Raw genomic sequence first — 15,722 nt, forward strand, 5'->3', positions numbered from 1 at the left:
TGTAGTTTTCTAACAGTCGATAGTTCTTCCATTGGCAAGGAACACACATACAGAAAGATGGTTTCAATCCCTTTTAGTCCTCTTTCTCCTTCCACTTGACTTCATTTTATCGCAGAATTTCCTAGCGGTTGTGCCGATCATCTCTGCTCAACAAAATACCTAAAACACTGCAATATAGTGCAAAGGGATCAACCTAACAAGGGAGAAAGTAACGGAGCTGCTGCAAACAAGCTGCCAATAAAGGCGCGCACAACAAGCGTTGAGACGCTCCACCAAAAGGACGTTAGTCAAAACCAAAAATGCTTAAAATAGTCCAAAATGGGTAAAGTGTTTAATGCATTTTACATTCTTGAAATTTCACCCGAAAGCCAAATATCCCTAATCTTTTTGTGAGTAGTGTACAACAAGTTTCTTCTCATGGCCGCATAAAACCCAAATCAATAAGGCTCTCTCATTCAGAACAGTGGTTAAGCATGCTACTTAACATCCTCACTTTGCCTCCCTCGGCCCCATTAAAGCAGAGAAATATGCTCGCGGTAATCAAGCAGAGCAGTTAAGAGCCGAACAGCCGCAACTATTTGCTTGAGTAAATCTAACGTATTAAGGGGGACATAAAAAAGGGTGCACTGTAACAATCGAATGTTGAAGTAACGATGTTCAGCCCTTATTATGCACTGGCTGTGCTGCAGGTCATTTTGGGGGTAATAACTGATTTAGATAGTATAGCAGATCTTTTATAGCTAGTATGAGCGCCATCCTTTAATGATAAATTGGTCTTAATAAACATTTCATCAAGGGTCACAAAGTATATATATATATATATATATATATATATATATATATATATTAGGGGTGTGAATTGCCTAGTACCTGGCGATTCGATTCGTATCACCATTCATAGGTCACGATTCAATCCGATACCGATAAATCCCGATCCGAATCTATAAATTGATTATTGCGATTTTTTTAAAAACTCAAATTTAGAAAATATTAATCAGTAAACTTGTACATGTACACTGTAAGATTTGTATGAAAATGTATTTATCTGAAAATTCAGGTTGCAGTCTGTTTCATGTTTGAACAGCACTGAAATCAAATATTAAGGTTTATTGTTCCATTAATATAACATTCTTCCAAGCTTAATGTGTAAATCTTAACCCTAAGTAAGACGTTTTGTTGAATATTCCCATAAAAAAATGTATGTTTAAAAATCGATTCGGCTGCATATTGAATCGAAATTGCGCACTGTAATATCGCGATATATTGCCGAATCAATATTTTCCAACACCCCTAATATATATATATATATTTATGACTTTCTCAACTACTGAACCTATAGCACTCTGACATTTCCTTTAATAGCCCCATGAATTGCATTTTTGCCACCACCGGGAGAAGCGCGACGGCAGCCTGCAGGGCAAGCCTCGTCTGTCAGTGTGACTGACAGCTTCGGAGATGCGCCCAGTCCATCAATAACGCCAAGCGGCCTGTCAACAGAGCGCGTAACGCGCTTGCGGTGATATTAAGTGATCAGAGAGATGAAATCCGGGCGCAGGTGATTGGCTCTACCTCCCCCAGCGAAAGGCTCACTTGTGAAATCTGCGGCAATTAACTTGAGGAGATAGTTTGGTATGCATGAGGGAGCTGAAAAAATGCATGCAATTCTGAGGTGCGATGCGAGGTGGGGGAGAGCGAGATGGATGTGTTCGAATACGCCAGCGTCGGTACTGAAGTGCTAAATTAAGCCGAGCGTCGTTAAAAGCGTTGCGGCGCAAACCAATTTCCTCCTCATCTGTTGTCAGATTTGATGAGATCAAACGAAGCTTAGCATAAACACACATCTCATCACTCTGGTTGTGAGATTTTTCATAATGTGTACGTGCTGCCTCCCCTCTTTTCCTTGACGCCATGCTTGTTTTCTTTGCCCTTCCCTCAGGCGCCACATTGTGCAAGGATCTCAGGTTGTATCTGAGTAAGTGCTTCACACCCGGCTCAGTGGACAGCACACTTCAGCAGGTCATCCGAGAGAACCTTTACCTCCGAGCTGTACCTTGTAAGTCATCCTTCGTGCTCTTCATCTGGCCTTCAATGTATGCAGCGCTCTATATGCAGCACTTTTGATTTATAGGCCCTATTTCCACCCGGCTGTATAAAAAAAAAAAAGTCTTTACACTGTATCATTGCCATTTGCTTGTTGTAACTGTAAACACAAATGTCTGCCTTTTTTTCAACTTGAAATTTGATGATACGCACACAGTAAAATGGTCATTGTTTCATTGTGCTGAAACTCCTCAATTTTGGACTGGGAGTCACAGGAATGAATATTTAGTTACATGAATACATGAAACAGTCACATGGCATTTAAACTAAAAGCATGCTGACCAGTGTTTGCCCCCCCCCACTGAAAACACTTATCAGTGGGTATTTTAAGCCAGGATCCCCGTATGGGATAATAAGAGCCTAGCAAAGAACGAACTTCCTTGTTTTCATCAACCATTCAGAGTATTAGGCTATCTCAGTATCGTGAACGGTGACTTGCAGAAATTAGATTTACATATCACAGGGATTGTTTCTTTTTGGGTGCTTTGCTTTCATTTCATTGTTGATGGTTTTGATAACTGGTTCTGATCATGCAGACCAATCTTTGAGTAGCACTCAGTAAAATACCTTATGAGAGAACATTTATATTCACATACATTCTTACTGATGAGCTTCTCCCACACTTATTTTATACTTATTGGTACAACCGTGCGCCACACACAGTGGTATTTTCGCTGTAGAGGAAGAAAATAATGTGAAAAGTACTGTAGGTGTGGCAATGCAAGATGGCCACCACCAGCTTCACTTCTTGCTTCAGCATAAGCAGCCCAGGTTATTTTTTTACGTCCGTGCTGTATCAGCCTGCGAATTCACCTCAGAGTCTGATCGTGGTCTTATTTTTCTTTTTCTTTTTTAAGCTTTGAGCCAGGACAGAAAGGAAGCGTTTTCATTAAATTTTCTTAACTCAAGAGCTATGGTTGTACACACGCGTTCAGGTCGGCTAGCATCGGGCTAACGTCACGTTTACAGCGGGCGACTTGAATGACGTATGCGCGCCTTTCTCGCAAAACACAGATAGATCTTTACTATACGAATACTGGAGTAAGCGTGCGCAGAACTTCCAGTCCGTGGATGTGCGGCGCTCGCCGGAGCAGCTTTTTGGGATCAAAACAATAAACATGCATTGTCAAGCGTGCCGGAACGTTCTTTGCACGTTGAGAAGTACCTGAAAGCTCAAGGGAGATTTTTAGAAGTGCCGAAGCTCCGCACCGGTACGTTCCGGTCCACTTAAAACACTGATGCTGACACAGTTAAAGTGATTCAATTAAAATAATTAATTAAAAATAAACAAATAACACCCCAAAAAATAATTTAGGTAACAGGACTAGATTTTAACCAATAACCACCCCAGTGAAATATCAAATATGCAGAAACTTAAATGAGTGACTTACTTTTGGCCTTCTGATGGCCTGCATATGATCTGAGACATGAGACGACTACAGTGTGAATTTAAAACTCAATTGTTTTTATTTTGTTTGAAGAAAAAAAACGATGTAAGCAATTTCTATAAAAAAAAGAAAAAATAAGTGATCATATTTCACAATCTAATTTTAGGAAGTTGTGATGCTGCACAGTGTTCAATCTTTGAAATTTGTATTTATTAAATATAAATACTTGCTAAATTAGCTAATAATAACTGAAAAAATAAATCCACATGACCTCTGTTTTTTAATTATAGGCTGGCAATTTTTGAGAGCCTCTCTCTAGTTACTGTATTTCTTTATCTACGTTGTGCCGCCATCTGCAGAGGTTAGCGATGTTGGCGTACCCCGCTGCAGCAGGACGCTGCTGTTTTGTACTCTACAACTTCTACTGTGCTGCAGTGGTCTTCTTTCAAATTGAATTTGTCTCCTTACCTTGGCTAACAGCCGCATATCGAAAAGTAAGTTCAGCATTTAAGAACGCTTTATTGGTGGAACTGGTTGCAATGTGAAAAACTGAAAGTATTGTTGCATCAGAATTGACGTTGGACGAGTGGCATTTTGTAAATTATTGGAACTGTCTTTTTTGTAGGTATGGCAAAAGTCTAAAAGTGACACGCTGCATGCAGCAGTTTCGGATCCTGGGAAAGGCTGAAGACGGTCTTCGCTTTTGTTTTTTGCACCTTTCTCCTCTATCCTCACACCTGCTCACATTTGTTGCTCTTTGTTCCTGCAAACAATACATCCTGTCCAAAGACCCGAGGTCCCCGACCCCCACTGTCGACCCGATACAGTCTTCATTAATCAACGAAACCCTTGAATGTCTCTGACTTGGTCAATTCCATCAATCAATAATCATTGTTCTCCTAATGCATCTGTAACTAAATACAGTACATGAATTGTATTTAGCATTAGCCAAATTAAATAGAAACAAAAACACTCCTACAATGTGTACACCTGCAGCCAATTAGTCATATCACAACAAAAACAGTACAAGTGGCATGAAATGAAATTAGATGAGGCCAGAAACAGCAGAGTCATTTGGAACATTTCCGTGGCAACATTTGTTTATTCTCAAAGGCTGTCTCCCCATTTCAGTTGTCACCCATCGCTCCAGGCTCCCCCCCACCCCTTCTTCTTTTAGTGAACTGGCTGCAAAGCTGTGTACAAACTATCTTTCTGTAAGCCCCTCGAGAAAGGGGCTGCGCTTGCAGTGTCATTTGGATGCTCATAAATGAAATCATGTACAATGGCAGCCAAAGGCCTCTAGTTGTAGTACATCTGTTGCCATCCTAATCCCCTCTAATGGATGACGTCACTGGAAACGGCCGGGGGGTAGAACAGACGAACACCCCCCCCCCATCCCCCACCCCACACCCAAGTTTATTTCCCCTCCCGTTTAGCATGTCAGCTTGTATTTTTCTCCCGTTTAGGTGGACAAGACGGACCACCTAGTGTGCCAGGAGTCTTAACCTTTCTGTGGAAGCACGGAGCGTCTTCTAATCCTCCCCCGTTAGGACAGGAAGTAGGTCATGTGACGCAGTAGGCCGCCGATCATCTCCCCTAACGTTTTACGATCATCTCGCCCACTACTCATGTGCGCACGGCTGCTTTACAATGTGGCGATACATCGGAACGGAGTCATGAACGACCCCGCCTCCGTCTCCAAATGCGTTCGTTCCTCAACCGGGCAGGTTGAGCCCACCCCCAGAGTAAACGTGTAGGCCTAATCCTCTGATCTGTTGACATGACACTGGAAGATTCTGTTGTTGTCATGCTGATACCACGCACGCACGCTCCCCTGATCCCGGGACAGCTTGGGAACTATCACGAGCGTTGGTAATGAAGTCACATTTTCTTGGATTCTCCTGGAGGATGAGGCAGCTGAGCTTGATGTAGCGGCAACTTGATGCAGAGGATTCGTCACGAGGCTCATTGAGGCCCCCTTCAGGACCTTTTGTGCTGTATGTTGCTCCTCTTTCACTCGACTTTTGGGTTGATTTTTGCTCTCCAAGGGTAGCACGGTGCACGAGGGGTTAGTAAGGCTGCAACATTACTGGAATTGCAAAACTTGGACACTCTTTCAAATTGCAATTAACAAAATTGAAAGTTGGCAGATTTGCAGGACGCTATATAATATACAACAAACGTCACCAAATTTAATCATTTATCAATCTTTGTTAATGGGAGGGTAGGGGGGGTATGAGAAAGACGGCCAACATGCACATCAATCGCTAATGCTAAATCGTATCTTGGTTGACTGTTTAACAACACTCGACAAGTCAATGCACTCATCATTATCCAACCTTTTTTGCTCGTTCCGGATAGCTATTAGAAGCTAGCTGTGCCGTTTACCTCGCTCCGTTCAAGTATTGTAAAATTGGAAATATACCGCAAGAAAGCTTGCTCAGCTCAGCTTGCGTTGTCTGACCAGCGACTGGCAACCACAGTGGATTTCCCATGACGCAAAAGCAGGAAGTAGTTCTAGTTCTGGTCAACGCTTGCTATGCAAGTCCATCCTGCTACCGATCGGATGCGGATGTGAATTAGAACGCAAACGTGAAATTGGAAGTAAATAGGAAGGAATTTAACAGTTAAATTGGTTTAGCGTTTGAATCGCTATGACAACTGTGTGATTGACATACACATGGCAAAAAAACCGAGACGCTGGAATGGTACATGCGTAATCATGGGACAAAACGATGAGGTTGGCGAAATCCGCTGTGACGCAGGGCCTAAAGCTCAAAACGGGACGTCTTGTCTTAATAGAGAACTTAAATTTCATTGAAGAAAATATATTTTAGCAATGAAAAACGCCATTCAAATATAGTTGTACCATGAAATACAAATGCCTCATTCACTGCCATATATGTTTAAATTCACCAACCGGAATCCTAGAGAAGCCTATTGCTATCACAACAGTAAAAAAAAAACAACAAAAAAAAAAAACTTCAGTATCACTTTTCATGCACTAAATTTAATGTGATAAATTTCATGTTATAACATGAGAAAAATTCACGTTTTGTTGTAATAGTTTCACATGGTAAGTTCAATTTTATAACGTGATAAATGATCACATTAGAATGTAGTGATGTAATAGTTATGTAGCTGAAGCTAACAGAAAATCCACCAGTGATCTGAATTGCTTGGTTTTGTTTCTTTGAATGTGTAACAGTAATATAACAGTAAAATACAACCTGAAACGTAACACACTAAAACGTTAAATTTATCATTCAAAAACATCCATTTATGACTCTAAATGATCTGTCGTAAATGTGAGTGTGACTGATTGTTTATATGCATTCCCCGTCAACTCAGCCGTGACATTAATGAGGATAAGCGGTCTGGACTGTGAATGAATGGACGGAAAGCTCGCTAAATCCCGTTAGCCTCACAAGTTGCTTGACAAAGGAAAGAAAAGGTTTGAAAGTAATTATGCGATCCTTCGAGTATTTTGATCTGTGTTGTTATTCTGAACGCGTGCTTCTTGTACCTTTGGGCTATTTAAAGAGCATCTCGTTTCTTGAAGGCTTGTCATGAAACGACGCGCTTTGATCTAGGAAATCGCATTACAAAGCCTCCGTGCATAAAAATGGAAATGAATGACAGAATCAAGTGAAAGCACGTTACGCTACAAATAAACTCCAGGGGAATTGGGCCTTGGCAAAGTGTCTGTTGTGATTTGGCTTTATGTTAGCAAAATGTGCAGTGGTGCCTTTAGATACCAAGTGAAATCCGTTCCGTAACTCAAATCACCTTTCCCGTTGAAACGTCTGGTAGTTATTGGTCAAAAAAAAAAAAAAGACGTGTGCGCTCTCCCAGCTTTAAAGGGGGAAGAGCGCTAAAGATCTCCTGACCTTAATAGGCTAAAGAGGTATAAGATAACTATTGATGTTAGCCTATCAATGGCAATTTCCATTATGTGTTAGCATTAAGCTAACAGGGACATTTTTTTTTTTAGGCAAAGTTGTTTTAAATACACAATTGTAATATCCGCTTATTGTGAAGTGAGTTGCGTTGGAGTAAAAATATCGTCGGAATGACAGCTTGTCTCTGGCTCACTCGTATCTCAAGGCAAGGCATTACTTGCCTTGACTTGAGCGTATGTCGGCAAATGTGCTTATATGGACGGATGCAGACGTGTTTCGGGTCCACAGAACAACGGAACGTTCCTTGAACCTCCTTTGCTGTCATTTTTCCGTCTGCGACCTCAAAGCACCCTCCTGAACGTTTGCGCCCCAGACCGATCGTCTCGTGGCCCTCGGGCGGCTCGACTCTCCGTCATAAAAGACTTTTCTAATTACACTCACAGATACGAATCATCATCATTTGGTTATTTTCGTATGCTGGCTCTGTCGTCATGGGAGTGAGAGAGAGAGAGAGAGAGAGCGTCTGTAGCCTTTTCAACCGTGGCGCTCGTCATTAGCGGTTTGTGTGCGATGATCTTGACGGACAGCTTTGTCTGCCGGTTGATACGGATTTATGTGTAATTACCTCGTCAATCTCTATCGCGCTCCTGTCCCCGTGGATCGGCACGTAGCATCCACAGGGACGGTCAGGGGACGGAAAAGATGTCAATAATCCATCCTGAAAGCCTCCCGCGCTCCCCATCCTCCCCGTCGGCACTGACATGCCAAATATATCTCTTGGGAGGGCGCATAGATAATGAGTGGCAGACTTGCGCCGTATCCGGAGGGGAGCTGCGGAATTATTCACATGTCAGACGCCGTCATGGGGATTTTTTGTTGGATTTGAACCCTTACCGACTATATGGCTCAAATTTGAACCATTTTGACACGTGACAGCAATATAAATCCACAAAATGTCATTTTTCAATCAGACTTTTGATGACTTTTCCTCAGCGAACGAGAGGTGTAAAACAAAAATGACACTTTTCAGTGCCAGAGTCGTCATGCCAGACAGGCTATTCAAACATTTCCGAAAGATCTGTAATTATACGTGCGCAGGAAAAGAGTAAGGGTTAATTTGTTTGTCGTTTGGTGGTGGGAGAAAGCACATATGGACGTTAGCTCCCAAGTGCAGAAAACAACCTTGATGCATTGTAGAAGACAAGCCGGAATGTAAACCTGATAATTAGCTACAGTATCAGCAGGTGGATCAGGAAGAGTGTTAATAAGCCCGAGGGCAGGGGCAGATGGAGATAGCGGACGTCGTGTGTTGTACATTTCCTCACACATCTTTCTCTCTCTCTCTTTGTATTAGGGATGAGTGAGTACCAGGTATTGGTGTCGGGGTGATACCCAACTTTATTTCACGATATCGGTACGACTGCGGCCGTTTTATCATCAGGAACTAAAAGCATGCATGTCTGACAGATGCCCATTAAAATGTACAATCTACATATTTTGATTGTGACTTTTTCTGGCCACTGGATTATTTGTTTTATTTATTTATTTGTTTATTAAACTTAATTTTATTGTGTGTTCTATACAAAATGTATATTTTATGAACAAATGGGATTTTTATTTTTACGTCATTATTTTCAAGCAATTTAAAGGAAAAATGCTATATTGGGATAAAGGGGTATTTCTATAAAATGATCTCTTATTGTTTTTTGGGGGGGGGACATTTTATGTATCAAAAGTACTAGTGTTGTTGGTACTTGGCATCAGAGGTGGGAAATAAATGGTATCGAGCATCCTTCATTTGTATGCATGTTAAAATAAAATACTTATTTTGTGGGCACAATTAGTATTTTGTACACATTTGAACTATTTCGTACCATTTTGTACAAAACACTACACCCGTTTTGAGGACCCAAATTAAATTTTGAGGGCACAAACTAGTATTTTGTGTGCATGTCATACCTTTTTTATGGGCACAAATTAGGATTTTGTGGGCACAAATTAGTATATTTTGTGCACATTTTATACCTAGAGTATAAATTAACATTTTGTTTAGTGATGCACCGAATATTCGGCCACCGAAAATTTTCGGCCGAAATTGCCAATTTTTGCCATTTTCGGCATTCGGCCGAAATAAAATGAAAGCCGAAAGAATATGGCCGAAATAGGTTGCAAGCAAAAAATTGCTGCAAGCAAGCGTCTGTTTTAATTAAACAGCGAACGCGGAGATAAGTGTCCGCCTTTTCTTCTCGCTGGCTTTTCACCGTGTGAGTTTGCACCGGTCGGTCGCTACTGAAGGAGAGGGGCGTCGCTTAGTGTACAACATTTAAGTGGGTCGAAAAAAGACAGAACTGCCGTGTACTACAGTACAGGTGAGCCACTCTTTCTCCCGCAGCGCCTTCCCTTTTTTTTTTTTATAAATAAGAGCCCCTCGAACTCTTCTACTTTTTCACCGGTGGCCGTGCTAAATACTTAAGCTAATGCTAGCACTATTGCTATCAACAGTTTTAAACACAAAAACACTTACCGCTATCTGCGGGTGGCGACAGACCTGTACAGGACGCTGTGTGTGACTTTGCAGTCTGTTCCCGAAGCCGATTAGCTGGTGCGAAATGTATTTATTTATTTTTAAGCGTTGGATAAGTCCCGCACTTCCATAAAGGAGGCTGAGGGAAAAGAAAATGAAAGGTCATCTAAAAAGGAAGCAGATTGGCTAATGTCGTTATGGCTTTGGAATTTATTGCTGGTTCTTAAATTCGATTGTTGGTGTATGTGCCGATTTTAAGTGCGCCGCATCTTGTTCCGGCGCACGCATCCGTGCCCGCCTGTACGATCTACATTGACTATAAGGTGCAATCGCACCGCCAGAAAATGCTCAACCCTCGTTTGGTGTTTAATGTACCATTAGCCAACATGTCTGCGGCACATTTCAATAAACATTGTGCTTGGTTAAAATGCCAGTGCTAAATAAATATGTTATAATAATATGATAATTTTAATTAATTATAATAAATGCAATGGTAGTAAAAATTGGCATCATTTATTTTCAGTTTTTGGCCAAGCATTTTTCATTTTCGGTTTTCGGTTTCGGCCGACCAATTTCATTTTGGTGCATCCCTAATTTTGTTCACCACTTATAGCTTTTTAGTGGCACACATTTGTATTTTATATGCACATTTGACCCATTTCGTGGGCACAAAATACAATTTTGTGCATGTTATACAGTACTTATTTTTCAGGACACAAATTAGGATGTTGTATTTTGTGTGCGTGTTATACAGTTGTGCTTAATACGGTTTTAATGCCCATAAGATCCAAAATATAAGCAAAGTGCGCATTAAGTTTGCGCATGCGTGAAAATCAAGTAAAAGAAAAAAACTTGCTACCAAACATAGCCGTCATTTAAATGGCGGAGATTAGAGGAATGGAGTTTATTCAAAAAAACATTGCAAAGCTCCAGAAGACGGAAGTGTACGCTTGTAAAAATTGTTTTGATATTTTCAATATTTTCAGCTGTGCTCAAAAGTTTACAAGGGTATGTAATATGTAAACTTTCAAGCAAAACTGTACCTATTAGTACATACAGCCAGTTGTATCTGACCTTTTTCTTTTTTGACACCTTAATCTATACTTTTACTTCTCAAGTACAGTGTGTGAATGTATTGAAAAATGTGGTGAAAAATGGCCCAGGTGTTTTTTGGTTTTTAATCCTGTAAAAATCCTTGCTAATACATTTTGCAGTCACTGGGAAATAATTTGACAGTATGTGCTTTTGCTAGCACACAAAAATAGCTTCAGCAGGAGTGGTCAGATGGATGATGATAGCAAATGTTTGCGTGTCCGGTGCGCGTCCACCGAGCAGCGTGTGTGTGTGTTTGTGTGTTGGCAAGTTCTCCCTTCCTGTATGGCGAGCTGCTGCCAGGACAGCGGCGCATTAATCACGTTTATTGGCTGCCTGTGTGTCGGGCGCCAACGTCAAATGTGCTCCCGTGGGAGAATGGGACAGGCTGAGGGGGATTTTGTCTTGGGAAATGAGTGACTCTTCTGGAGGTCAGATAAAGTGTGCAGCAGGTGCAGCTGTAAAGGAAGAAAGTTTTTTTTTTTTTTTGTAGATTTGTCCGCCTGCCAGGTATAAACTGGCACAATAAAAACAGTTTGTTTTAGTGCCTTAGCTCAGTGGACTTGTAATGATGTGGTGCTGTTGTTTCCTTGCTCCGTTTCAGGCCAAGGTCAACGAGAATCAATTGTGATGACAGATCATTGATCATCCAAGCGCTCCATCTTCGCAATGGCAATAGAAAGACTTTCACAGTGCCTCATTAATATTTAATCCAATTCCTATTGATCCGGCCGAATCAAAAGGCCTCGCTTAATGAATTGCTTGCATCACCGGGGGTCTGAACAGCACAAAAGTTGCTGTTTGTTGATGACTGTGCTCTCCTTGGGGCTCGTGACAACAACAGAGATTAAAAAAAGATTGAAAAAAAAAAGTCAATTTTTATTGATTGATTGGTTCTGATCATACTTGACGGGTTAAAATGATTAGTAATTCTATTCATTTTATCGTTTTTCTTTCTTTTTCTTTCTTTCTCTCTTTCACTGTCTAAGTCAATTTTGATTGATTGATTGGTTCTGATCATGCTTGACTAGTTAAAATGATGAGTAAGTCTATTCATGTTATCGTCTTTCTTTTTTTCTTTCTTTCTTTTTTCTTTCTTTCTTTAATAGAAGATAGTAGATTTATTATATTTATTTTCCCTCTTTTTTCATATAAACCCCACTGATTATTATTTAATTTGTTTACCCAATCCTTCACTTAGTCCCTTTTTTCTACAGTCTATGTTCTTCAAATTTTTCTTTTCACCTAAAGTTTTTGCGTTTTTACAAGCAATCTTCATCGCTTCCTTTCCATTGCTCCCGTGACGCAGGCAAAAGATTCCAGGCAACAATGTAGGCAACGATTTGCTATGAATCAAATTTACATTTGGTGCATCTTGGTGAGAAAATAGTCTGGCTTTGATTTCACATTCTCACATCCAAACGTAGTATGCTCCTTTATTACTTGCATTTTCTCATTTTTTAAGTACAGAGTGAATTGTGTATGTGTTTGAATAAAAATATTAATCCTGCATTGAATAAGCGAATCACGAAATTCTGAATGTAGCCCTTTATTTAATGATTGATTAAAGAGGTTTTTCATCTGTTCCCTTGCCAAATTAACCAAAATGACGTGGTGCTCCTAGAGGCGATAGAGAGAATTACAATCATCTCTTGAGTTTTTTTTTTTTAATACCTTCTGCTCGTCTTGTCCAGATGAGACCAATTTATGCTACAATAGTATATTTTTATTTCATGACAATTATAATGACCTTCAATTATTAGCATATTTCTGCGATTTGTGGTCGTTATATCCCCGGAGAATAGCGTGAGTTCACTGTAATTGTGTACAATTACATTACTCTACATTATAGCAAGCACGTGGTGAATAAAAAGTTCAAAACAGATTAAAAACAGGTGCAGCAATTGTGTGCAGTATCCCTGACTAACTTTTAAATGATGATATTGGGATGAATGAGGTTGGGTTTTATTATTGGTTGTATAGTGTTCCAGGTGTTTTAGTCAGAGAAATCAACCAAAAGTAGTGTGAACTTTGGGAATGAAGAGGTTAATGAGACTGCTTGAACAGAGGTTGCGGGTGGTGGTATGCATGGTGAACATGCAGAGAACAACGACTGGCTATAGGTAGCTATATGCTTTATGTGGCATCTCGCTTGTGGAGGTGAGTTTGTGAAGCTGATCTATATAGTACATATCGCCATTTTTGGGATGAAAGTGAGAAGCGGTAAATTAGAATGTGTTGATGAGGATTTGTTTGAGTAGCGAGAGCCTCATCTGCGTTTATTTTCAACAGAAGAGAGTTGACGTTTCAAATGTAAGCAAAGTGTCAAGCCAGTCAAACCTGTGTTGGTTATCAACCTGGTCTTGTAACTATTTATAGCTTGCTGAATTGCTATTCAGCTTAAACACTGAGCTCGGTGACTGCGGAAATTTATGAAATCCAGATAAAAGCAACGCTGCCTTGATTAATTAGCACATCATCCACTTAAGAGCTTACAGCCTGCTTGCTTTGATGTACGACTTCATATTTCATGTTGTCTTGATTTCCCAGGTACAACCAGACCGCCTCGAGTGGGAGAGATCGCCGGGACAGATTATAACTTTGTCTCCATTGAGGAGTTTTTTTCCCTGGAGGAGTCGGGAGCGCTACTGGAGAGCGGCAAATTTAAAGGTAGAGCGTAGCCGCTTTATTACACAGTGACACGCATCATTAGTCAGGCCTCTAATTGCTTCATGTCAGCATGATTCAACGTAAAGACTAATGATTAGGAGGATTCCGGTTTTAGGCTGCCGATTCCAATACCAATCGTATGATTTAGCACATTTTTCAGATTTTTTATTTAGAGCTTCTTATAGATTATTTACGACGGCGTATTAGGGCCACGTATAAATATATTTATTCTAGAGGGCGGGGGCAATATTCCGAGAATAAAACTTGCAAATTTGCCACTTTATAAAGTCGCAAATTTACAAGTTTTTTTCTCGCAAATTCGCGACTTTATAACGTAGCAAATTTGTGAGTTTATAAAGTGGCAAATTTGCGAGATAAAAAAAAAAAACTATACACGTAGCATACTACTCGACTGTTTGTGCCAATACTTTTCGGTCGGGCTTCCAAATAAGGAGCTAGTAATTGCTTTAGCAGAGATTAACCATATCATGTTAAGCATTCGCTCTTTGAAGCGTTGTGTACGGCCACTGGCCAGCGACAAAGACGCCTCGCTTTGCGAATGTCCACACCCGGACAATCAAGCATTTAAGTACATTTGTTAAAATGTATATTTACTTGTACATTTATGTTTACAGAATTATTATTTACACGTTCATAAATATTATTATTTTTTTGTCCATCTAAGTTGATGTGTCGAATCTGCTGCTCTCCGTCGTTCACTTGCATTTACCTAAAGTATGCTAGCATCTGATTGGTTAGTGTTAGTCAGCTGATAGGGGATCGGGAAGTGTCATCGCTCTAGCTGCGGTGAATGACGAGTAAAGTTTTAATTTAAGAATGAATCCGTCTCCATCCTGCCTTTTCATTTTATACCACCAACGAATCCTTACATGATGAGACTATAGCTACGCTACGTGTATTTCTCGTAAGTTTCTGAGTTTTTTTCTCGCAAATCTGCCACAATATAAAGTTGAAAATTTGCGAGAAAAAAAGTCGGAAATTTGCGAGTTCATAAAGTGGCAAATTTGCAAGTTTTTTCTCGGAATATTGTCCCCGCCCTCTAAAAAAATATATATATATTTATACGTGGCCCTAATACTCCGTCGTAATTATTTGAATAATCAATTAATATGTCAAATTTTTTTATTTATTAATTGATGAATCGGATTTAAAAAATAAACAGGTTGGTCTCAAGTTGGCTGCAGGCTACAAAGTATGTACTGCAGGTGATCGTTTTTTTTTGTGATTGGCAATGAAAGATATTGATCCGCATATGCAGATCACATTCTTTTCCACGGAAATCGCCAATAATATGATATATAGGAAAAAGATTGTTAATTTTAGTGTGACAAATGGAAGGTACTGGGACCGAGAAATAGAGAATGTCCAAACAATGCGTTGTGTATTTACGCTCGTCTAATCAGCTCCAGTTTAGCTTATTAAAATCAGGTGAGTGTTTTTTTTTTCACTCTCCTGACAGAAAGGAAAAAGAATAATTCATCTTATTGTTGTGTTCTAAGCGAGAAATTGCATTTCAATGTCTGTTGGTAGCGCAAGTCCCAGACACCCTGCCGGTTCCACGTTCACTTCGGCTGAACGTGCTGCGTCTGGTTAAAACGTCCGCATGTATTAGCATCTATAATTTATGAGCGTTTAATGGCAGCAATAAACTATGTGCGCCTTACCTGCCTCACATGTGAAAGTGACACACGTGTTCGAGCTAAGCACTAAGCAGTCAAGGCGAGTTGACACATAGAATCTATGAAGTCATTATTTACACATAATTAGCCATTTTGCAATCAATAGCTGTACTTACATTAGTTAGTAGTTAGTAAGTTTGTACTAATTAACATTTTTTTGTTCCAAAAATAGTCTCTGCATTCAGATAACTTTATTGATCCCATAAGGGGCAATTCATTTGTATTGTTTATTGTACAGTGGCACCTCGACTTACAAGTCGCCCGACTTTAGAGTTTTTTAAGATATGAGCCATTGATCAGCCGAGCTGATTTGCTAGCAAATCTTTGCATAAAGTATGCTCGATGG

General features: G+C 40.1%; 1 protein-coding gene across 6 annotated transcripts in view; it reads left to right on the forward strand.

The window, feature by feature from the left end:
• magixb (MAGI family member, X-linked b) overlaps positions 1 to 15,722 on the forward strand; it is a 68,228-nt gene that overhangs the window by 22,678 nt on the left and 29,828 nt on the right. For all 6 annotated transcript variants that reach the window (XM_086068439.1, XM_086068438.1, XM_086068435.1 and 3 more), the window contains 2 exons: positions 1,937 to 2,053; positions 13,557 to 13,676. In XM_086068439.1, coding sequence (XP_085924565.1) covers positions 1,937 to 2,053; positions 13,557 to 13,676 — 237 coding nt within the window. The remainder of the gene's footprint in view (positions 1 to 1,936; positions 2,054 to 13,556; positions 13,677 to 15,722) is intronic.

The sequence above is a fragment of the Leptonotus elevatus genome, chromosome 2 (genome assembly GCF_054856555.1).
Source record: "Leptonotus elevatus isolate MCC_2025b chromosome 2, RoL_Lele_1.0, whole genome shotgun sequence".
In the NCBI taxonomy this organism is placed as follows: Eukaryota; Metazoa; Chordata; class Actinopteri; order Syngnathiformes; family Syngnathidae; genus Leptonotus; species Leptonotus elevatus.